Raw genomic sequence first — 23,390 nt, 5'->3', positions numbered from 1 at the left:
CTGTCTTTTCACCTTGCTGATAGTTTCCTTTGATGTGCAGAAGCTTTTAAGGTTAATTAGGTCCCATTTGTTTATTTTTGCTTTTATTTCCGATATTCTGGGAGGTGGGTCATAGAGGATCCTGCTGTGATGTATGTCAGAGAGTGTTTTGCCTATGTTCTCCTCTAGGAGTTTTATAGTTTCTGGTCTTATGTTTAGATCTTTAATCCATTTTGAGTTTATTTTTGTGTATGGTGTTAGAAAGTGTTCTAGTTTCATTCTTTTACAAGTGGTTGACCAGTTTTCCCAGCACCACTTGTTAAAGAGATTGTCTTTAATCCATTGTATATTCTTGCCTCCTTTGTCAAAGATAAGGTGTCCATATGTGCATGGATTTATCTCTGGGCTTTCTATTTTGTTCCATTGATCTATATTTCTGTCTTTGTGTCAGTACCATACTGTCTTGATGACTGTGGCTTTGTAATAGAGCCTGAAGTCAGGTAGGTTGATTCCTCCAGTTCCATTCTTCTTTCTCAAGATCGCTTTGGCTATTCGAGGTTTTTTGTATTTCCATACAAATTGTGAAATTATTTGTTCTAGCTCTGTGAAGAATACTGTTGGTAGCTTGATAGGGATTGCATTGAATCTATAGATTGCTTTGGGTAATATACTCATTTTCACTATATTGGTTCTTCCAATCCATGAACATGGTATATTTCTCCATCTATTAGTGTCCTCTTTGATTTCTTTCACCAGTGTTTTATAGTTTTCTATATATAGGTCTTTAGTTTCTTTAGGTAGATATATTCCTAAGTATTTTATTCTTTCTGTTGCAATGGTGAATGGAATTGTTTCCTTAATTTCTCTTTCTGTTTTCTCATTATTAGTGTATAGGAATGCAAGGGATTTCTGTGTGTTGATTTTATATCCTGCAACTTTACTATAGTCATTGATTAGTTCTAGTAATTTTCTGGTAGAGTTCTATAATATTCTTGAGGTTTTTCAGAATATATTTTAAGTACATTTATTAGCTAGAAAAGTTAATTTTCCAGATTTTTTTTTCTATTTGTAGATGAACAATTGTGTATCTCAAATTTTCTTTGTCCTAAGCAATGAAATAATTAGAAATAAAGCCAGGATTTATATATCCTGATTTAGTGGTACAAATGCTGGTCGAATAACCAGCTACTAAAAGTTTTAAACAAACCAATATTTATATAGAATTCCCATTGTTCATACAAGTTTATATTCTGAATTAAGGGATGAATGTATTTATAAAGATACTTTTAGGCTAGTTTGTGTGGAAGGGAAAGAGGTAATACTTCCTCCCCTAATTAGACTATGTTACCAAGACACTAAATGCATTAATTTGTGTTTTGTATGAATAATTTGGTTTCACCATATTATTTGTGATATGCATAGTCAGTGATTTAAAAATTTTTTTTGAATTATCTATTAATTTTATATAACCAAACATAATACTAAACTCTTAGTTTTAGGAAAAGGGCAGACCACATTGAGAAAATACTTGAGTCAGTTCAGTTCAGTTCACTTCACTTCAGTCACAGTCGTGTCCGACTCTTTGCAACCCCATGAATTGCAGGCCTCCTGGTCCATCACCAGCTCCCGGAGTTCACCCAGACTCACGTCCATCGAGTCGGTGATGCCATCCAGCCATCTCATCCTCTGTTGTCCCCTTCTCCTCCTGCCCCCAGTCCTTCCCAGCATCAGAGTCTTTTCCAGTGAGTCAACTCTTCACATGAGGTGGCCAAAGTACTGGAGTTTCAGCTTTATCATCAGTCTTTCCAAAGAACACCCAGGACTGATCTCCTTTAGAATGGACTGGTTGGATCTCCTTGCAGTCCAAGGGACTCTCAAGAGTCTTCTCCAACACCACAGTTCAAAAGCATCAATTCTTCGGCACTCAGCTTTCTTCACAGTCCAACTCTCACATCCATACATGACCACAGGAAAAACCATAGCCTTGACTAGACAGACCTTTGTTGGCAAAGTAATGTCTCTGCTTTTGAATGTGCTATCTAGGTTGGTCATAACTTTCCTTCCAGGAGTAAGTGTCTTTTAATTTCATGGCTGCAGTCACCATCTGCAGTGATTTTGGAGCCCAAGAAAATAAAGCCTGACACTGTTTCCACTGTTTCCCCATCTATTTGCCATGAAGTGATCGGACCAGATGCCATGATCTTCATTTTCTGAATGTTGAGCTTTAAGCCAACTTTTTCACTCTCCACTTTCACTTTCATCAAGAGGCTTTTTAGTTCCTCTTCACTTTGTGCCATAAGGGTGGTGTCATCGGCATGTCTGAGGTTATTGATATTTCTCCAGGCAATCTTGATTCCAACTTGTGCTTCTTCCAGCCCAGTGTTTCTCATGATGTACTCTGCATAGAAGTTAAATAAGCAGGGTGACAATATACAGCCTTGAAGTACTCCTTTTCCTATTTGGAACCAGTCTGTTGTTCCATATCCAGTTCTAACTGTTGCTTCCTGACCTGCCTATAGGTTTCTCAAGAGGCAGAACCACTAGACCATTCAGGTATGACCTAAATCATATCCCTTATGATTACACAGTGGAAGTGAAAAATAGATTTAAGAGACTAGATCTGATAGATAGAGTGCCTGATGAGAATCAGTAACTATTACTCAAAAAACAACTCTGAAATATGGATTAGTAAGGCTGGGACATCAGCCTTTCAAAATATGGGACAGATCAGCCCACAGTTCGTGAATTATTTCTGTCTGTTCTTAGGAGATGATTGAATATTCTTCCATGTCTTCTGATGAAACTAAATTCATTTCTGATGTTGTACCATCTGGGCAGTTTAGCATCAATAAATGGATGTATTTTGGGGGGTTTTAGAGGTTACAGAATATTAATTCTGAGAGTTTTAATAACAGAATCTGCACAACTGTGTTATTTTTGATACATTAAATGGATGAGTTTGATTCAGCCATTTCTTTAAATGCATCTTTATTGATTTTATATATCATCTCCATATTTTGGACAAGGTGATCTGACAGTAAATGTTAGGTTTAGAATATTGGCATTTACATTTAAAATGTTTTGTTATATATGTTGGTTGATAGGTGTGCGGGCATGTTTAGTTGCTGTTATGTGCATCTCTTTGCAACCCTACAGACTGTAGCCTACCAGGCTCCATTGCCCATGGGATTCTCCAGGCAAGAATACTGGAGTGGGTTGACATTTCCTCTTCCAAGGGATCTTCCTGGCCCAGGGATTGAAACCACATCTCTTGTGTCTCTTGCATTGGCTGGGGCTTCTTTTCCACTGAGCCACCAGGGAAGCCTCATGGTGGATAAGACAGAATATTAAGAATATCACTATTTGAAATTATAATTTAGTATGTGGTAAACTTCATAATAAATGCAAACAACATGAAGTAATTTATTGCCTAGAAGAAAGGAAGCTCATGTATAAGTGCTATATGACAATCTATAACATAGATCACCACCCATATGATTATTTAAGGTGTGCAAAAAGAGAATTTTTATCTGTGCATGTATATAATAGCTTCAAATACTAAGTATAAAAAGGCAAAATAATGTATTTAAAGAGAGGTCGTGGGTTATGTGGGTTTCATATTTTTCTTTTTGGAGTATAGTTGTTTTACAATGTTGTGTCAGTTTATGCTGTGCAGCAAAGTGAATCAGCTTTACAGTCACATACATTCCCTCTTCTTTTGGGTTTCCTTCCCATTTAGGTCATCACAGAGGCTGTCAAACAGAGTGAAGTAAGTCAGAAAGAGGAAAACAAATACTGTATATTAATGCCTGTGGAATCTATAAAAATGGTATAGATGATCTTACTTGCAAAGCAGAAATAGAGACATAGATGTAGAGAACAAACATATTTATACTAAGGGAAAAAAGAGGGATATGAAATGAATAGGGAGACTGGGATTGACACATATACACTATTGATATTATGTATAAAATAGATAACTGAAGGCAACCTACTGTATAGTACAGGGAACTTACTCAGTGCTCTGTGGTGACCTGAATGGGAAGAAAGTCCAAAAGGAAAGAAATATACGTATGTGTGGGCTTCCCTGGTGGCTCGAAGGTAAAGAACTAGCCTGAGATGCAGGAGACGCAAGTTTGATCCATGGGTCTAGAAGATCCCCTGGAGGAGGGCAGGGCAAGCCACTCTAGTATTCTTGCCTGGAGAATTCAATGGACTGAGGAGCCTGGTATGCTACAGTCCATGGGGTCGCTAAGAGTCGGACACGACTGAGCGACTTCACTTTCACTTTACACTTTCACACATCGGAGAAGGAAATGGCAACCCACTCCAGTGTTCTTGCCTGGAGAATCCCAGGTACGGCGGAGCCTGGTGGGCTGCCACCTATGGGGTTGCACAGAGTTGGACACGACTGAAGCAACTTAGCAGCAGCAGCAGCAGCAGAGGAGCCTAGAGAGCTACAGTCCATAGGGTCACAAAGAGTCAGACAGTACTGGAGTGACTTAGTGCATATACATGCATATGTTATGTAAAACTGATATGTAGTTTTTAAAGAGGTGACAAAGCAGAGTCACATCATGATTGGAATGTGAAAAGGTAGGACCTTGACAGTGGAAAAAGTTTAGAAAATTAGCTTTTTTTTCCCTACTAGAAAAGAAAACTGAAGAACTTAATAACTATTTTCAAGCACATTAATAGCTATCGAATTGATTCTGATGAACAATGGTGGTACTGTCCTCACTGATGATGAAAATCAAGAAAAGGACTTGAATCCTGGAAGGATTGTGTCTCTTGTGCTTCCTGCATTGGCAGGTGATTCTTTACTACTGTGCCATCTGGGAAACCTGGCTATTTATTTACAGTGAATGGAAATCATAGGTGATCCTTGAATTTTTCAAAAGAAATCTTCATTAATATATTTTTTACAATGGCATGTAGTCCCTGTTTAAATTATCCCTTGAGAAAATCTTGTTTAATTTTGTTTTTATTGTTGTTATAAGACCAAATGGAGGAAACTGAGTTTGTTGTTTTGCCGCAAAACTCCACATAATTCATTTTAAGTTTAATTTATGATCCTACTTTTCAATTTAAAATGGAAGTAAATTATTTTTAACTTTCATTAAGAAATATTTTAAATAACAATAAGGACAGAATAATATGGAGACCCTCCGGGACCCTTAAGCCAACTTTTTTAATGACTGATAAGAGGAATGTCATTTTATCTCTGTCCTTCTGCCCCTCACCATTATTTTCAAGCAGATACTTCACATCCTGTTATTTCATCTGTAAATATTTCAGTTTGTACTTTGAAAGAATAATTCTCTTGGTTTAAATATAACCACAGTATTATTATCATATATAGGCAAGTTAACATTAATTTGTTTCTAACATCATCTGCTTTTTTCACAGTTTGAATCAGGATAAAAATGAGCCCCATATATCCAGTTGGTTAACATATATCTTAACCCTTTGTAAGGTGATATAGTTTCCCCACAGTCTGTCAGTCAGTTCAGTCGCTCAGTCATGTCCCACTCTTTGTGACCCCATGAACTACAGCATGACAGCCTTCCCTGTCCTTCACTGTCTCCAGGTGCTTGCTCAAACGCATGTCAGTTGAGTTGGTGATGCCAGCTCATTCTCTGTCGTCCCTTCTCCTCCTGCTTTCAATTATTCCCAGCATCAGGGTCTTACAATGAGCTAGTTTTTCACATGAGGTGGCCAAAGCATTGGAGCTTCAGCTTCAGCATCAGTCCTTCCAATGAATATTCAGGACTGATTTCCTTTAGCATTGACTGGTGTGATCTTGCAGTCCAAGGGGCTTTCAAGAGTCTTCTTCAACACCACAGTTTCAAAAGCATCAATTCTTCAGTGCTCAGCTTTCTTTATGTCCAAATCTCACATCTATGCATGACTACTGAAACAATCATAGCTTTGACTATACTTACCTCTGTCAGAAAACTAATGTCTCTGCTTTTTAATGTGCTGTCTAGCTTTGCCATAGCTTTTCTTCCAAGAAGCAAGTGTGTTTTAGTTTCATGGCTGCAGTCACCATCTGCAGTGATTTTGGAGCCCAAGAAAATAAAGTCTCTCACTGTTTCCATTGAAACCCCCATCTATTTGCCATGAAGTAATGGGACAGGATGCCATGACCTTAGTTTTTTGAATGTTGAGTTTTAAGGCAGCACTTTCACTCTCCTCTTTCACTTTCATCAAAAGTCTCTTTAGTTTCTCTTTGCTTTCTGCCATAGTGTGGTGTCATCTGCATATCTGAGGTTGTTGATATTTCTCCCAGCAATCTTGATTCCAGCTTGTGCTTCATCTAGCCTGGCATTTTGTATAATGTGCTTGCATATAGGTTAAATATGCAGGGTGGCAATATACAGCCTTGGCATACTCTTTTCCCAGTTTGGAACCCAGTCCATTGTCCCATGTCTGGTTCTAATTTTTGTTTCTTGACCTGCATATGGGTATCTCAGGAGACAGGTAAGATCTGATATTCCCATCTGTTGAAGAATTTTCCACAGTTTGTTGTGATCCACACAATCAAAGCTTTAGAGTAGTCAATGAAGCGTGAACGTGAAAGTTGCTCAGTCCTGTCTGTCTCTTTGCAACCCCATGGACTATACAATCCATGGAATTCTCTAAGACAGAATACAAGAGTGAGTAGCCTTTCCCTTCTCCAGGGGATCTTCCCAACCCAGGAATCGAACCCAGGTTTCCCACATTGTAGGTAGATTCTTTACCAGCTGAGGCACAAGGGAAGCCCAAGAATACTGGAGTGGATAGCCTATCCCTTCTCTAGCGGATCTTCCCCTCCCAGGAATTGAACCAAGATCTCCTTTTTTGCAGGCAGATTCTTTACCAACTGAGCTATCAGAGAAGCCCCAGTGAAGCAGAAGTAGATGTTTTTCTGTAGTTCTGTTGTTTTTTCCATGATCCAGTGGATATTGGCAATTTGATCTCTGGTTTCTCTTCCTTTTCTAAATCCAGCTTGAGCATCTGGAAGTTCCCAGTTCATGTACTGTTGAAGCCTAGCTTGCAGAATTTTGAGCATTACTTTGCTAGTGTGTGAGATGACTGCAATTTTATGGTAGTTTACACATTCTTTGGCATTGCCTGTCTTTGGAATTGGAATGAAAACTGACCTTTTCCAGTCCTGTGGCCACTGCTGAATTTTCCAAATTTGCTGGCATATTGCAAAATACGTGTGCAGCACTTTCACAGCATCATCTTTTAGGATTTGAAATAGCTCAGCTGCAATTCCATCACCTCCACTAGCTTTGTTCATAGTTATGCTTCCTAAGGCCCACTTGACTTTGCACTCCAGAATGTCTGGTTCTAGGTGAGTGAACACACCAGCGTGATTATCTGGGTCATTAAGATCCTTTTTGTATAGTTTTTCTGTGTATTCTCCCCCTCTCTTCTTAGTATCTTCTGCTTCTTTTAGGTCCATAATATTTCTGTCCTTTATTGTCCCCATCTTTGCATGAAATGTTCCCTTGGTATCTCTAATTTTCTTGAAAAGATTCCCACAGTCTTGAATTTGATGATTGCACCACTGTGGCATTTAACACATTGCCTTTATTCTTAATAAATGGATAATTAGATCTAGATGCTTGTTGAGGTTCACATTAGCTTTTTTGGCGTGAATACTGCATAGGTGATATTGAGTATCCCCATTTGAAAGGTAACTTCTGGCCATCTTCTCTCTCTTTTTGTGTTTTTAGCATTAGTTAACCATTGTTGTCTTGATTCATTAATTCACTTGGTGTTGCAAGATTGGTTATAATTCTGAATCTGTATTATTTCATCATTTATTAGCTGGAGTTTTTTCCAAAAAGAAAAACCCCCCTTAATTATCACCCTGAGTAGAGTTCATATAGGAAAGGCAGGAAAAAAGCTTGTTTATTTTCCTTTATTGACCAGTTTTCAAAATAATTACTTGGCTTCTTTCAAAAAGCCATCAAATGGCATCTTTCAAAGGCAATAACATGTTTTTATTAACTGTCATTGCTAATTTATGGATTTAAAAATGTATATATTTAAGTATTTTGTAGATATTATTCTTACTGATGTTCACATTGCCTCATCTTTATTTAAAGTGATTCTTCTCAAATTGGTTTCTGAGTCTTTGACCCAGTGCTGGTAGTTTTGCAGAGTTTCCTTGCTTTATGGTGTAACAAGATGTTCTAGATCCTTCTTAAATATCCTTGGCCAGTATAGAATCAGTAAAAACTTTAACAATATTTTCCAGGATCAGGTAATTTTCAACAAGATTGTTTCCTTGTGGTAAATAGATTTACATAAAGTTCAGTACATGAATAAAGCTTTTAGCCATGTGATTAAATTGGGTAAGTCCCACATTCTATGGATAAAAGAGGATCAATAGTCTTGTCTGTCTGGAATAAGGAAGATGATGTGAGGAGACCTGAATTCTTTTTGGAGCCTTGATTTTTATTGTTCATTAAGCTCTTTGTAGAAGTGCTGAATTTGTGTTGGCTATGAAGAGTTGAAGTAACATGAAAGACACATTTATATACTGGTTTTACAAATGTTAAATGGCAGAATTAACTTTAAGAAAGACATTCCCAAAGTGTTCCTCCTCCAAATTCTACATATGAGGTAATGTGTGAACAAGTAAAAAATAAAAATACATTTTCTAAGTTGTATGATGCTATAAGCGGTTACTATTAGCAGAGCGGTCTCACCTTTGGGAAGTTGAGTAAATATAACTTATATGTGTGAGAAAGCTGGCTGCCCATCTGCTTAAGAGGTGAACATGTAATTTCTGCATCATTAGTCCCAATAACACACACACGAAATGATATAACAGAAGGCTGAGGAAGAAAATAATAACTGCTAACTGGAAAATGATAGGAAGAAATAGAGCCTCAGAGATGACTGGCTTTTAGGGTCACAGAGACCCACATAGACTAATCTCACTGAAAACAGACTCAGACTCTTCAGGATAATAATGTGAAATAGAGTGCCATAGATAAACAAATATTACTTTTGTGTACAAGAAAGAATGGAATGTCTTTTTATTTTGTTAAAGCCAGAGATAGAGACTTCCCCAGTCCCAGTGGTCAAGACTTCACCTTCCAATGCAGGGCATGTGGGTTAAATATGTGGTCAGGGAGCTAAGACTACACATGCCTTGAAGCACAAAAAAAAAAAAAAAAAAAAAAAAAACCAGAATATAAACAACAGAAGCAATATTGTAACTAATTAAATAAAGACTTTAGAAATGGTCCACATTAAAAAAAAAAAACAAAAAAACAAAAAAACTTAAAGCAAAAACAAGTAACCCAACAACAACAACAATGAAACAGAGAGAGGGAATTCCCAGGCAGTCCTGTGGTTGGGACTGTGTGCTTTTATAGACTGCCCAGGGTGCAGGTTCAAACCCTCTTAGGAGAACTAAGATCTCACATGCTGCTCAGTTTGGCCAAAACAAGACAAAACAAAACCCCAAAGTATTAAAAAAAAAAAAATCACACTTTGGTACTATTCAGAGGAATACAGTTGGGAAAAGGGGGCTGAAAGAAAGGGGTGTGGTTTTTCTTCAAGCTATGACTCTTTTCATCAAAACAATGGCAGTTAGAGGAAAGAGCTGTTGATGTAAAGTGGAAATAAGTGGATGTTGATAAGGATTTTGGCTGTAGCTTTTTAGAGGTGTCAGTATCCCCTTAATTGCACAAAAATATCAACCTTCAAAATATATTTGCTGTCAGTTTCCCAGCGCGGTTCTGCGTTTTTCCAGCCTCCTCATCAGGTCCCACGTCTCTCTGCCTTCCTAGGCTTGTCCACCCTGCAGGCCGTGCTGGATTCTGCCGCCGAGAAGAAGTGGCAAGTGACTGCCATCAATGTGGGGAACATTAACAACGACAAGAAAGATGAGACTTACCGCTCCCTCTTCCAGGATCTGGAGCTAAAAAAGGAGCGGCGTGTCATCCTGGACTGTGAGCGGGACAAAGTCAACGACATCGTAGACCAGGTTGGCTCCTCTGTTTCCTAAGGCACCAAATTTAGAGGCTGCGTGCAGTGTCAGCGTTTGCAGAGTGTGTGTGTGAGATGCTGGTGCAGCAGTTTTTGACGGTTTAGGGAGGATACAGCACAGATCATCAGTTAGATTATCTCTGGCTTCAGTGAGCAATAACAGGGGGTCCCCAACAACGCAGACACGTCACACTAATCATTACATATATTCAATACATGATTCCTGGCTCATGTTGTGTATGGTAATTGTTGTCCTAAACTTCAGTATTTTGAAATGGAAATTTAAAATCCAATTCCTTTGAACCTTTACAGATAAAGAAATAGACACATATTAAGTGAAAATAAGCCTGAGTCCTAAGGGAAAAGTAAGTAATATATGAATTCTTTGGCAAGACACGAAGGATCAAACATTTAGGGTAATACAATGTGGTGTGCTAAACCTGGATTTTGTCTGAGTGGGTTTAGGTCTTCAGAAAGAGTGGGTATTTATTTTTCCAAGAAGAAATTTTTTCCTCCTAGTAGGTAGGTTTTGTGTCACTTATGAAACTATTAATCTATGAAAATAAAATACATAGGAGAGATATACTTCATCCTTTCTGTTTGAGAAGTAAACTAGATGTATTAATTTGCAATATTTTAAAGAATAACATGATATCAGAGATAGAGATGCTTTATCTGTGCTCTTCACACAATTTTTCTTTCAAAATTTAAGATCTTTCAGAATACGACAGCCGTGTAGTGATATTCAAGGGATAGAAATACAGTCATTTATGTTATACAGATAGGGGGATGACCAGGGGTGGTGGTGAAAAGCATCAGGATTTACTGACTGAAGTCTCCTCCACAGGGATCTGCTTCTTTTTCAACTGAAAATGTATACTTATATTTTCCTTAGAATAATGCTATATATAAATGAATATACATGAAATTATTCCTTGGAATAATATAGGATTAGAAATAAAATATGCAGTTTATTATGCATTTATTGTCTCTCTAGGCTTTGAAGAGAAAATTAGATTCATTAATCCGTATAACACAAAGCATTTTGCAGATGCAAATGTTGATGAAACCTTAATTGATATAGAATAATACAAGGCCTAAGATATACAAAACAGATTTTTCATGAAATATTGAATAAGTGAAAAAAATTAGCTTGTTATGAGGAAGAACAAAATGTTGTATGCCAGAGAAGTGAACATATCAGTAGAAAAGTCCTAATCTTATCTCAGGATGTGAGACTGGGATTGTTTTTAACCTGAAGGCCTCTTGTTCAAATGTGACCTCAACAACTCATTTGAATTTCAGAAGAGATTCTCATTAAAACTGAATTTTAATAATAGTCATTAGTCTTTGGTTTTAAAAATTTATGTATTCATGACTCATCATAATACAGGTTGGTGAAAGCCTATAAGAAAATATTTTTTTCAAAACCAGAAGAGAGAAACTTTGAGAGCAACTGGGAATATAGAGAATGGATCTTCTTAAAATTTATTTTATTAAAGTATCAGATCAGATCAGATCAGTCGCTCAGTGGTGTCTGACTCTTTGCGACCCCATGAATCGCAGCATGCCAGGCCTCCCTGTCCATCACCAACTCCCAGAGTTCACTCAGACTCACGTCCATCGAGTCAGTGATGCCATCCAGCCATCTCATCCTCTGTCGTCCCCTTCTCCTCCTGCCCCCAATCCCTCCCAGCATCAGAGTCTTTTCCAATGAGTCAACTCTTCACATGAGGTGGCCAAAGTACTGGAGTTTCAGCTTTAGCATCATTCCTTCCAAAGAAATCCCAGGGCTGATCTCCTTCAGAATACTTGATTTAAAATGTTAGTTAGTTTCTCTTATACAGCAAAGTGATTCAGTTATATATATATCTATATCTGTCTATCTATCTATCTATATATATTGGAGAAGGTGATGGCACCCCACTCCAGCACTCTTGCCTGGAAAATCCCATGGACTGAGGAGCCTAGTGGGCTGCAGTCCATGGGGTCGCTAAGAGTCGGACACGACTGAGCGACTTCACTTTCACTTTCCACTTTCATGCATTGGAGAAGGAAATGGCAACCCACTCCAGTGTTCTTGCCTGGAGAATCCCAGGGACGGGGGAGCCTGGTGGGCTGCCGTCTATGGGGTTGCACAGAGTCGGACGTGACTGAAGTGACTTAGCAGCAGCAGCATACATATATATATATATACATTCTTTCTCATATTCTTTTCCATGATGGTTTATCAAAGAATATTGAATAGAGTTCTCTGTGCTATACAATAGGACTTTGTTATTTATCCATTCTATATACAATAGTTTGAATTTGCTAATCCCCAAATCCCAGTCCTTCACTCTCCCACCTCTCCACCTTGGCAACCACAAATCTGTTCTCTATGTCTGTGAGTCCACTTCTGTTCCATAGGTAAGTTCCTTTGAATCATATTTTAGATCCCACATGTAAATAATATCATATGGTATTTGTCTTTGGCTTATTTCATTTAGTATGATAATCTCTAGATCCATCAGTGTTGCTGCAAATGACGTTCCTTCATGGAATGGAATGTTTTGAAACAAATAATACATGATTGTGATTAAATAAATGTCTATATGGACATCCATTAAAAATGTACACAGTATCTTGGGCTTATATTTTATTTGAATGTGCAGTGTGCATGTGTGCATTTATTGAGCACATTATATGTGTCTGGAATGAGGGATACAGAGAAAGGAAAGAAAGCCTAGACCGCACCTCATGAATTCACTGTTTAGAGGAGAATGAAAGTGTTCACACATAATCAATGCTGCAGTATTGCGGGTTATAATGCAATGTGGTCTAAGAGCATGGAGGAGGAAGTATCTGTCTTAACAGGAGTTGGAAGATTTATGGAAGGTTCACACACGGGTACCACTTGGCTGGCTGGCTTGTGTTCAAGCCTTCATGTGTTTGTTCAATAAATTTCTCTCAGCATCTAATGTTTGCCAGACAGGCACTGCAGTAGATCCAAAAACATAATGTTAAACAGACTGGCTTGCCCCATCAAGGTGAACAGTCATAATGTTTTATAGTCCAATAAATATGCAACTGTAATAATGCTGTATACTATTAAGGAACAGAACAGGATATTATGAGAAAAAGAGTTGAACACAAAAGTAATTTCAATTGAGAAATCATTGAAGGCCTTTGTTGAATAGTTTACTAGGCAAAATGTAGGTCTGTGGTACATATAAAGAAAAGGAAACACTATTAGCTTATTCCCTCTGTCAAGAGAATGGAGATGAGATAAAACTTTATATTCTTAATAGCTTAAATTAGTTAGAAATAGAATTAAACAATGTTAGTCTTGAGTACTTTATCGCTTAATAAAATCTTAGAAATACCTATTTCCAGTTGTGATTAGGTGAGAAAAGGACTCAGACATCAAAAGCATTTAGAAATTAACAAACTTCCTGTTGTTAGTATAATACTAATGGCTCCATAAAACAGAAATATGATTGTATGACTGATGCTAATTGTTAGGCAGAAGTAGGGCTAGATCATTTTCATATTTATTCTTTCTGTCAATGAACACACAAGTCAAGGACTTCTACTTCTGGCAGCACCATTTATACTGTGATTTTTCTTAATTCTCGGAAGGAAGACATGCATGATTGATACGGTAGGATGACCAGTAAGGACAGTCAATAGATGCCAGTAAGAAATATGAGACATGACCATCTGAATTCAGCTTATGTTAATTAAAGTGCATTTCATTTAGGAGGATATCTTTTCTTCAAAATCCTACCTTCAATACAAAGTGTACTTTTTCTGGGAAAAGGCAATTTGGTTGTGTAACATAAAAATAAGTTACAAAATAATATAAGCCCAAACTCCCTTTCAAATAGCGACCACTTAGAAGCAAAGTCTGCCATATGGGGTGGTGGTGAAATATGGTGGAATGCTTCTAGGGTTTGGCCCTCCACTTGTTTTTTTGATGGGGTTCAATCCCTGGGTTGGGAAGGCCCCTTGGAGAAGGGAAAGGCTACTCACTCCAGTTTTCTAGCCTGGAGAATTCCATGGACTGTATAGTCCATGGAGTCGCAAAGACTCAGAGAAGACTGAGTGACTTTCACCTGCTTTTTGAGCACCTGACTTTGTCTGGGATGAGGAAGTGAATCTTGTAGGAGATAGCAATTTAGGCTGGGATTCACTGTGCCTCAAGAGACAAAGAACGTGGAGGTGGGGGAACTTTCCAAGCAGAGTAAATGGGATCTATGAAAGCCCTGAGGGTGATGGAAAGAAACCTTTTGTGCACAAAGAAACTGAAAGAAGACTCTAGTTAGAGAGGAAAAAGGTGGACCTGGATTTTGCTACATTTGAAGGATTTTGATCATTTTGCTAAAAGCAAAGAGAAGCCCCCAAATAGTTTAATAAGGAAATGAGCTAATGTTTTCCAATTTTTATTAGCATGTGATGCTTTCCATAGGTGTGACTATTTCCTTAAAAATAGAAATTACAGTGGAGTATCTAAGTACCACTCTACAGTATGGCTATTTCACCCATTTTTCTTTATAAGTGATTTAGATCAGTGAGGGGTCCAGTTGATTCAGTAATGTCCAGGATTGTTGTGAGCATTACCAACAATTGCTTGTTCCATTCGGTGTTTGTCTCGCCATTGATTTTTGACTTGGATTTGTGGAGAAAAATTAGCTTCCCTGATATTTTGCTGCTTCAAACTGGAAATAACAATGTTCATTGTAACTAGGCTACAATTATTTCAAGAGTCTTAAGATTGGAATAGTATTTTACAGTCCTCTGTTAGAATTCTGTCGTATACTTCTTAATATTCTTTTAAAATTAATGTACTATTATAAAATACATATGTATTTTTTTTTAGTTGTTGGCTTCTTGAATGGTAAAATGTATAAAGTGCTGAAATGTATGGTTACTTTTTTCTGAGAGAAATAGTGTCTGAATTTGATAATCATGTTTTATCAAATATGACTCTTTGTAGATGATCAAGAAACATAGTAAATAATTTTTTAAAATTTTCTGAATCAAGTCATAAGTAATTGTGCATTTTCATTACTTACATTTGTTTTTTTATCTTTGTCAGGTTATTACCATTGGAAAACATGTTAAAGGGTACCATTACATCATTGCAAATCTGGTAGGTGAATTAATGATAGTTATTATTTTAATAGAGATGCCTATAAATTAAAAACAATCAATGGCCAGGATTTATCAATGGTATTTTTAAAAACATATTTTGATTACATTGCTCATTTAGAAGTGGTGATGTTTTTCTGCCTTTGTTATTTTTTAGACTTTCCACTTTATATTTCCTAATCACTTTCCAATTATTATAAATGATGTGAGAAATGATAGAACAATATTTGACAAGCTTATGCTTTGTGTTACAAGGCATATGCTTTGTGTTAACTGACGGAAAATTTTCAAAAAGATAAAATTTTATTGTCCAAGTTTCCTCTTGTTTCTGTCACTATAATTTATAAATGTTACCCTTTACCCATTTCTTTAAAGTTCTTTGTGTGTGTATATATATATATACTGTAAATGCACATTTGTGAAACTGTGTCTTAGTGCAAAAGAAAACCTGGAAATATCTAGAATATTGATATGTTATACATTATTTATTTCTGATTTCCTATTTGCTGTATAAGCAACACAACGAAAACTGAATTACTACAGTTGATCACTTTTTCTTTGAGATTCCTCTAAAATTAAGATTATACTGAAACACATGTATGTATTGCTCAGTTGTGTCTCTTTGCGACCCTATGGGCTATAACTCACCAGGCTGCTCTGTCCATGGGATTTCTCAGGCAAGAATACAGGAGTGGGTTTCCATTTCCTCCTCCAGGGGATCTTCCCAACCCGAGGATCGGACCTGCATCTCCTGTGTTGGCAGGCGGATTCTTTACCACTGAATCACCTGAGAAGCCCCTGTATTGAAACATCCCAGTAGTTAATTGCATCTCCCTTTCTTCAGTATAATCAAAGTCAATTTAGAATTATCACTAGATGTTTCCATTTTTCAAAGCAATTTTTAAATCAGCAATAAAATGAGCTCCAGTTTTTAGTGTTCCAAAGGTTTACAATCTTTATTAAATGTGACTCTGTGTAATTGAGGGCTGCCTCTCCCCAACCTGAGAAAAAACGCAATTAGAAGAGGGATAAAAGAAGAGAATGAGAATGTATTCTCCACAGCATTATAGAACTCTGAGGTTTCCTATTTATACAAATGAAGATCTGTGTCATGGCTTCTGGAATATTAGATTGTTATATCACAAGACATTACTTCTAGTAGTCATGGAGCGATTGAAAAAGCCCACAACTTTACAAGTGATAAATATTGTTTTCAGCATTGATAAAGAATATTAAACCCCAGACATACATGCTATTGGGAAAAATTGGTTGTTCAATATAAAATTTCTGTTTGGCAATGAAATAGCTACTCTAAAAATTCCTTGGAACTTACTTACCAGTTGGCTTATAGACCCTAAATGACTCCTGACTAGAGAAGCAAGAGTTAAAATAAATGCAGCTCTGTAATCAGTCTTTCCAGAACTGTTCTGTGCAAGGAACAGTCTGGACAGTCAGTCCCCATGTGAATTGTGCCATTTGATGAACAGCATAGAGCTACTCTGAAAGCTGTGATCTTTAAAAATGTCCAGATGGAGAAATTATATTGGAACATGGAGAAATAATGACAGAAGGAGGTCCATCAATTTGAGAGTTGATATGAAAAAGGAAATATGTGTTTGAATGACCAAAGTAAAAAGAGTCAAAAATAAAAGCAACTTCTTGCTGCTGTCATGCTTCTAGGGAAAAGTCTACCTAGTATTTTATCTGAATTCAAGTGGTCTTTTTCCTTTTCTAAATACTTTGTATCCTCACCATATGGAACTTCTGGTGAATCAGTAGATTCAAAGAATCTGTAGACTGCTGCAGTTTCTGAGAATTTCTAGGGCACTTGAAAATTTCCCTGACATTTAAAATTGAAGAATGTCATCCAAACTTGAAGGGCGTTCATTTTCTAAACTCTTGATTGGACTTGCATGCTTTCTCTGCCCAGTGGCTAATGAGTGTAAGAGGAAGTGGTTGTAATAGATAGAAAAATCCTCAGATATTATTGTTGGCTCATTTCTTCAGGAATTGCTGAAAGCTTGATTAACCTCCCCAACAGGCTGTGGTTCAGTTCCTGATATGTCATTAAAAGGGATAAAGTGATAAAGAAGTTGTCACAGGGAATGCGATTTTCCTTTCTTCAGCCCTTCATATACAGATTAAAACCCTTGCCATCCACCCACTTGACTCTGTCTACAGTGAGGCTCACTCATCAACCAGCCCCACTTGGGCACATACAAATTTCAAGAATCATTTCAGCATCTTCCTCTTAGACTGCCAAGCATTACTAGGCATTTGAGAAAAATATTTGCCATGAAGGACACAGTACAAATAAATAAGTAAAGAGAAATAGGGCAGTCAGGAATCAGAATAATGCTTCAAATTTTAACAATATGTGCAGGGAAAGAGGAGAAAATGTTATCCATAAAGAAAAGAAAAGGATGCTAAAAAAAGGAACAAGAAAGAGCTCTGGGAAGCTCTGGGAAATTAACTTTTTTTTTTTTCTTTTCTAAAATCACATCCAAATTAGTAACTTGGAAGGTAAATTTGAGAAAATCTTTCAAATTATGTAGCAAAATGACAATATAATATAAAAATGGTGTATGTGGAGAAGACTGAGGGACTGAGATGTTTAATCTAAGAGTTACTTCTTTTTTTTTTTTTTTTAAGAGTTACTTCTTAATAATAAACTTTGTAGGGACACAAATAGTGAAAAAAAAGGAGAAGGAAATTATCAAAGAAATGTTCAGAAAAATTCCTGGTATTGAATGACACACAACTGCCTATTGGGTACACAGAATAATGAAAGACAAAAGGTTTCATATTTTAAACAAAATAGCATCATGAAATTTCAGAGATAAATAATAGATCTTAAATGTTTTGACAGGTGGGGGCCAGGGAGGAGTATGAAACAGGTCACATGCAAAAAAAACGATTAGAAATAATGATATTGTAATTTTTAATAAAAAGCAAAAGTCTCTGGAACAATGCCTTCAGATTATGAGGATTTCAATTTAAAATTGAAATTTTCATCTGGGACGACCCAGAGGGATGGTACGGGGAGGGAGGAGGGAGGAGGGTTCAGGATGGGGAACACATGTATACCTGTGACAGATTCATGTTGATATATGGCAAAACCAATACAATATTGTAAAGTTAAAAAATACAATAAAATTAAATTAAATTAAAAAAGGTAAAAAAAAAAAATTGAAATGTTAAGTTTTGACCAGACAAAATACTGGTCAATTGTCAGAGCAAAATAAAGATATTTATAGGCATTCAGTGTCTCCAAAAATGTACCTCCATGCATCTCAGAGGACTTCTGCGGACTCTAGCAGAAGGAAAGGGTAAAACAGGAGAGAAAAGTCATACAGAGAATCTGCTCAGAAAAGTGGGGAGGGGCATTTCAGGGGAACGATGGCAGAGCAAATTGAAAGAGGAACCAATCAGGTTGCAACGTTAAAGAGGAAGGCTTCAGGACACAGGAAAAATAGATTACTTGCAATGTTTGAATGTTTTATTTGAGAAAAGCTTTACTTGTATAAACATGAAATTTTTTTTGTGGAGCAACTGGAAAAAATTAAGGATAAATACAGAGAAAGTTCTAGTAATGAAAAAAATGCAGGTATCATTAACATTAGAAGGACATATTATTTAAGAAGGAAAATGAAATCCTAGCACATTGTTTGGCTTTACTCCAAATGACAGAATTTTAAATATGAAAAGAGTGAACATGAAAATGGGACAAGAGATAGATGCTTTGGTTATGAGACTTACGCATCTAGCACAAGTATAAACTCATAAGAAAACTTAGCATGGTTAAGTTAGAAAAAAAGAGCAAAAATGTTTCATGCAGAAATATGGAGGCAAATGCATGAAAAACAAAAATTACTGAAATTGATTGTTTTGAAGAGCTTAACTAACACGTGTGTGGGGCAGAACAGAAAATCTATGATTTTTGTTATATCTATATTTTCCTTTATTTGAATTATTTTGATAAAAAGAAAAATAAAAACATAATTCACTAACAAAATATAGATAATTATCCTCCACACAAATAATATTAAACTATATTTTTAATATCAGCAACAAAGAAAAGACTCTCTTACATTTTAGAGTCAAAATATTTTCACTTCTTTTGCACAATGATGTGGAATAGTATATAAAGTGAAAATATTTATAATAGTGACTTTTTAAAATTGTGATTTCATCATTCAGAGAATGTGCTCCCAAACTGAGGTACAATTTAAATCGGCACAGTATTTGAAGTCTGTGGAAACACCATATGATAGTTTTTGTGATGACTGAATTCATCCTAATAATACAGTAGAAGTGAATTTTTTAAAACTAAATACATTGTATAAAAACTAAGTTTCGTGCTTAATTGTTCTCAAATAATGACAAACCATTTGGAACCTTTCCTTCTCTTTTAAAGGGTTTTATATTATCTGAGAGAATGAACAATTTGAATAGAAATAACCATCTCACAGTGTTGTAGCTCTTGAAGAACTGGCTTAGTGTTTAAATATCTGGTGGTGCTCTGTTGTAGATATAATAAATAAAACCCCATTCTTCTCCTTAGATAAGGATAAATAAGACTCCATTTCAATAATCTGGAGAACTTTTATGTAAGTAGGACCAGTAGACAATCATTGATTAAGGACCACAATAACCAAGATGATGCTAAGTGCTGAAGAAGAATATTGGCTGATAAAATGCATGAAACATTTACTATAGGCTTTTTATATCTCTTTGGTATTCTTTGAAATTTGCAGAACCACAGTGTATAGGGTTATTTGGTAAATGTCAAAGTTCTATGTTGTTCTTAATAAAAAATATGACATAAATGTGTTTTCTGCCCAGGGATTTACTGATGGGGACCTATTAAAAATTCAGTTTGGAGGAGCAAATGTCTCTGGATTTCAGATAGTGGACTATGATGATTCTCTGGTATCTAAGTTTATAGAAAGATGGTCAACACTGGAAGAAAAAGAATACCCTGGAGCACACACGACTACAATTAAGGTACACGTCTATCGGGATCTGCCGCCACCTCCATATCCACCTCCACCTCCTTTCCCAGTTCCATCCCAACCTCCACCTCCACTTCCGTCTCCACCTCCACCTCCATCTCTGTCTCTGTCTCTGACTAACTTCTGGTGATTAGCCTGTTCTCTGGGATGTCTTATAAAGAAGAAAAAATTTGTTAGAATAATTAACAAAATAAATATAGTGCCTTATGCAATCAAAGAATCTTTGAATGCTCTGTGGGTCTGGGCACATTTAAGTCTTTACTTGTTTATTCAATGTATTGTATTGTGTGTACACATACAGGCCTATATTTACTTCCAAATATGAATATCTCTGCTGTTGATAGGAAGGTTTTTATTTTCCTTCCGTTGGTCACCTTATTGAGAGCAGAGATAAGAGTAAAACCTAAGGGAGAGTGCGTGGAAGAGTGAGTGGGCTGAGATCATGTTTACTTGCTTTATGAAACTAGAGTTATATGAAAATTAAAAGTTACAGAACATTGTCAAATGTGTAGTGATCTGTTTATCTCTGTTATAAAGCACATTGTGCAATAACAAGTCAGGAACAGTGTTATTTCAGATGCCCTCACAGTTATGTTGACACAGCCTGGAGAATTTTAGTTGATGCTCTTGTTTTCTGCACAAATGGAAAAAAACAGATATAAATGTTTACCTTTAAATTTGTATCTGGCTGTGAGTCTGGTGCTAGATAAAAATTAGAATCTCTGAAGTTTTCTACTTTGGGGTGTGCAAATGGATCCTTTTAATTATGTGAGAATTTGACACAGAATTAAAGTGTCCCATGGGACGTTAAAGAATAGCCCAGAACTAATTTTTCCTCAAAAGTAGGTGGCTTCTTGTTTCGTGACCTTGACTGAGATTCAGCACATATGCATTTATAACAGGGTTATGGTCTTGTGGGCATGTCTTCGTGCAATGGGGCTGCTGAGAGTCAGCATCAGTGGATCAGAGGACAGCCATCAGTGTCTGTCTCCACCTGCTCTCACCAGGGATCTGACTGTGGATCCCATCTGGTGGGATTGCAGGCTTCCCTGCACCCAGATATGGTGCCAATATAGTTCTCTGATGGAGCTTGCATATGGCACTCACCCTCAGATGGAGCTGACGTGCTCCTCTGAACACTCTGTTAGTCATCCTGTAGCTTCCCACAGCTGCCGGCTGTGAAAGGATGAAAGCAAAGAAGATGATTTTTTTCTCATGGAAGTCATATCATTATTAAAGTTCATGTGCCATACATCAAAGTTCAAGCAGATCTGGGGGATGAGAGATTGTTGGCAATGTGTTCTGCCAACAATATTTGGCAGAACAAATATTCTGCCAAAAATGTAGCCAAGATTGCCAAGATGTAGCAGCAGATTTCACATCATTGGTGACCTTTCTTGCTGTAGTATTTCCTTCCATACTGGCTCCCTGATGGCTCCTTCTACCAAGTTTCACAGAGTTTGTGATGGCCTTTCCTTGTGGGGCACTCCAGAGAGCACAGGCTCATAAATATAAAAACGTAGGCTCTTCCATTTTGGGGGGGTTTTCGTTCCACAGAAAAGCTTAAAGATAAAGTAATGTGTATCCCTTGAGGGAGAACCAAGACCCTGACCCAAGACTGCCCTGTTGTCTGTACATCCCTTCCTTTCATGATTAGCAACTGTTTGAACCTGCCCTTTGGAACTCAGGGAAGGCCATGATTCCAGATTAAAGAAATGAAGGTGCTTCACATACCCTGATCCTTATCAGAGACCCCACCTTTTAACCATTGCTATAAAACTCCTCATCAGTTTCTCCCAGATTGGGACACAGTTTTTCAAGGCACGAGCTTGCTGTGTCCCCCTTTGCCTCACAAAGCAATAAAGCTGTTCTTTTCTACTTCATCCCCCAAAACAACAAAAACAAGTAGGCTCTGAGCCACTGTTTGAATCTAGGCTCAAAAATAAAACAACATTTACAAAGACTTATCAATATTTAGCATAGCTTTGGAAAACAATGGCCTTTGAATCTTGATAAAAAGTACTGAAAATCCATGTGGAGGATGTGCCTTTGGCTTGGAATTTGTCATAACATGGGCATGTATTGCTCATGTACTTGAGAGCTGGGAACTGAAGGTATTTTTAAAAAATGACCCTTGCCATTGCTAATCCACAGTCAATGATGGATACAAACATGTCAATAAGCAAATATTATAGAATACAGAGCAATGCATGTAAAATATGGCAGCTCCTACACTTGATTAGGAGAGTATGGTAGGTAGGATAGTAAAGGAGGCTTTCCAGAGGTGGAAAAAAAGTGGAGGGGCATGCTTAGGAAGAAGAACCAGATTGATAAAATAGCATGAGCAATCCAGAGAATTTGGGAGGGATACAGTGCCATGAGATCAGGCTCTTCAGTTGTGGACAGATGTAAAAGAGTAATTCCAAGACAGGGCTTTTATGATTGCTTCTCTCATGATTTTTCTCATGGGCAAAAGAAAGGAACACAATCTAGATAGGGAACAATATACCATTTCCTAATATAAACAGGTGGCATCTATGATCTGTTCAAGGAAAGGGAGTGAAAGTAAATGCTAATGTTGTTCTTTCTTTGCACATTTTCTTTTGGATCATTGACTGTACCAGATGCTTTGCCTGATCATTTAAATCATATTTTATTATATTACAATAAAAACTTATGCTATAGGCATGAAAACTTATAAAAATACAGTTCACTGCATCAAATTCTCTCCGTGGTTAGGCACTGGAAGTTACATAATTTGTATTGAGTTGTGGGACTATTAAATTAATGATTATTTTAAAGTTTTAGTGTTCCTTGAAAGTTAATGCAGCTACTATAGTTTCCTAAGTAAAATCAATCTTATTCAGTCAATACAAGTAAAATCTTAAATTGTCAATATTTCACATATTTTAATAAACACCAAATATTAATTATGAATGTTAAATTTCTTCATTCTTATATCCTGTACAAAAAAGTAACTCTAGAGTTGTGGCACTGAGATTTTAAATCTGATTCTCTTTCACTAATTTGCTAATGTTCAATGATCATTCATCAATTCAATACACATTTACTGAGTTTTTACTTTGCAAGTGGGCACTGTTACAGGTCTCAGAGAAGACAAACTTCTGGTCTTCATGGCATCAGTTGTCTTCAGGCTACAAACCAGCAATGACCTTGTAACTTTGGAGGAAAATATCTTACTAATGTGTGGAGATCAACACACTCTAAAACTGATTTCTACCCCTGCTGCCTCTTCAGCCCCTG

At 36.8% G+C, this 23,390-nt stretch overlaps 1 protein-coding gene across 3 annotated transcripts in view; it reads left to right on the top strand.

Annotated features, from left to right (window-relative positions):
• Positions 1-23,390, top strand: part of GRIA2 (glutamate ionotropic receptor AMPA type subunit 2) — a 184,962-nt gene that overhangs the window by 98,401 nt on the left and 63,171 nt on the right. For all 3 annotated transcript variants that reach the window (XM_086345950.1, XM_086345949.1, XM_086345951.1), the window contains exons 4-6: positions 9,780-9,976; positions 15,059-15,112; positions 19,957-20,118. In XM_086345950.1, coding sequence (XP_086202076.1) covers positions 9,780-9,976; positions 15,059-15,112; positions 19,957-20,118 — 413 coding nt within the window. The remainder of the gene's footprint in view (positions 1-9,779; positions 9,977-15,058; positions 15,113-19,956; positions 20,119-23,390) is intronic.

This window comes from Bos grunniens, chromosome 17, assembly GCF_055505025.1.
Source record: "Bos grunniens cultivar Pamir isolate PY7600 chromosome 17, Bosgru_T2T1.0, whole genome shotgun sequence".
Lineage (NCBI taxonomy): Eukaryota > Metazoa > Chordata > Mammalia > Artiodactyla > Bovidae > Bos > Bos grunniens.
Note: the sequence above shows the minus strand (reverse complement) of the source record. Positions and strands in the feature narration are given on the sequence as shown.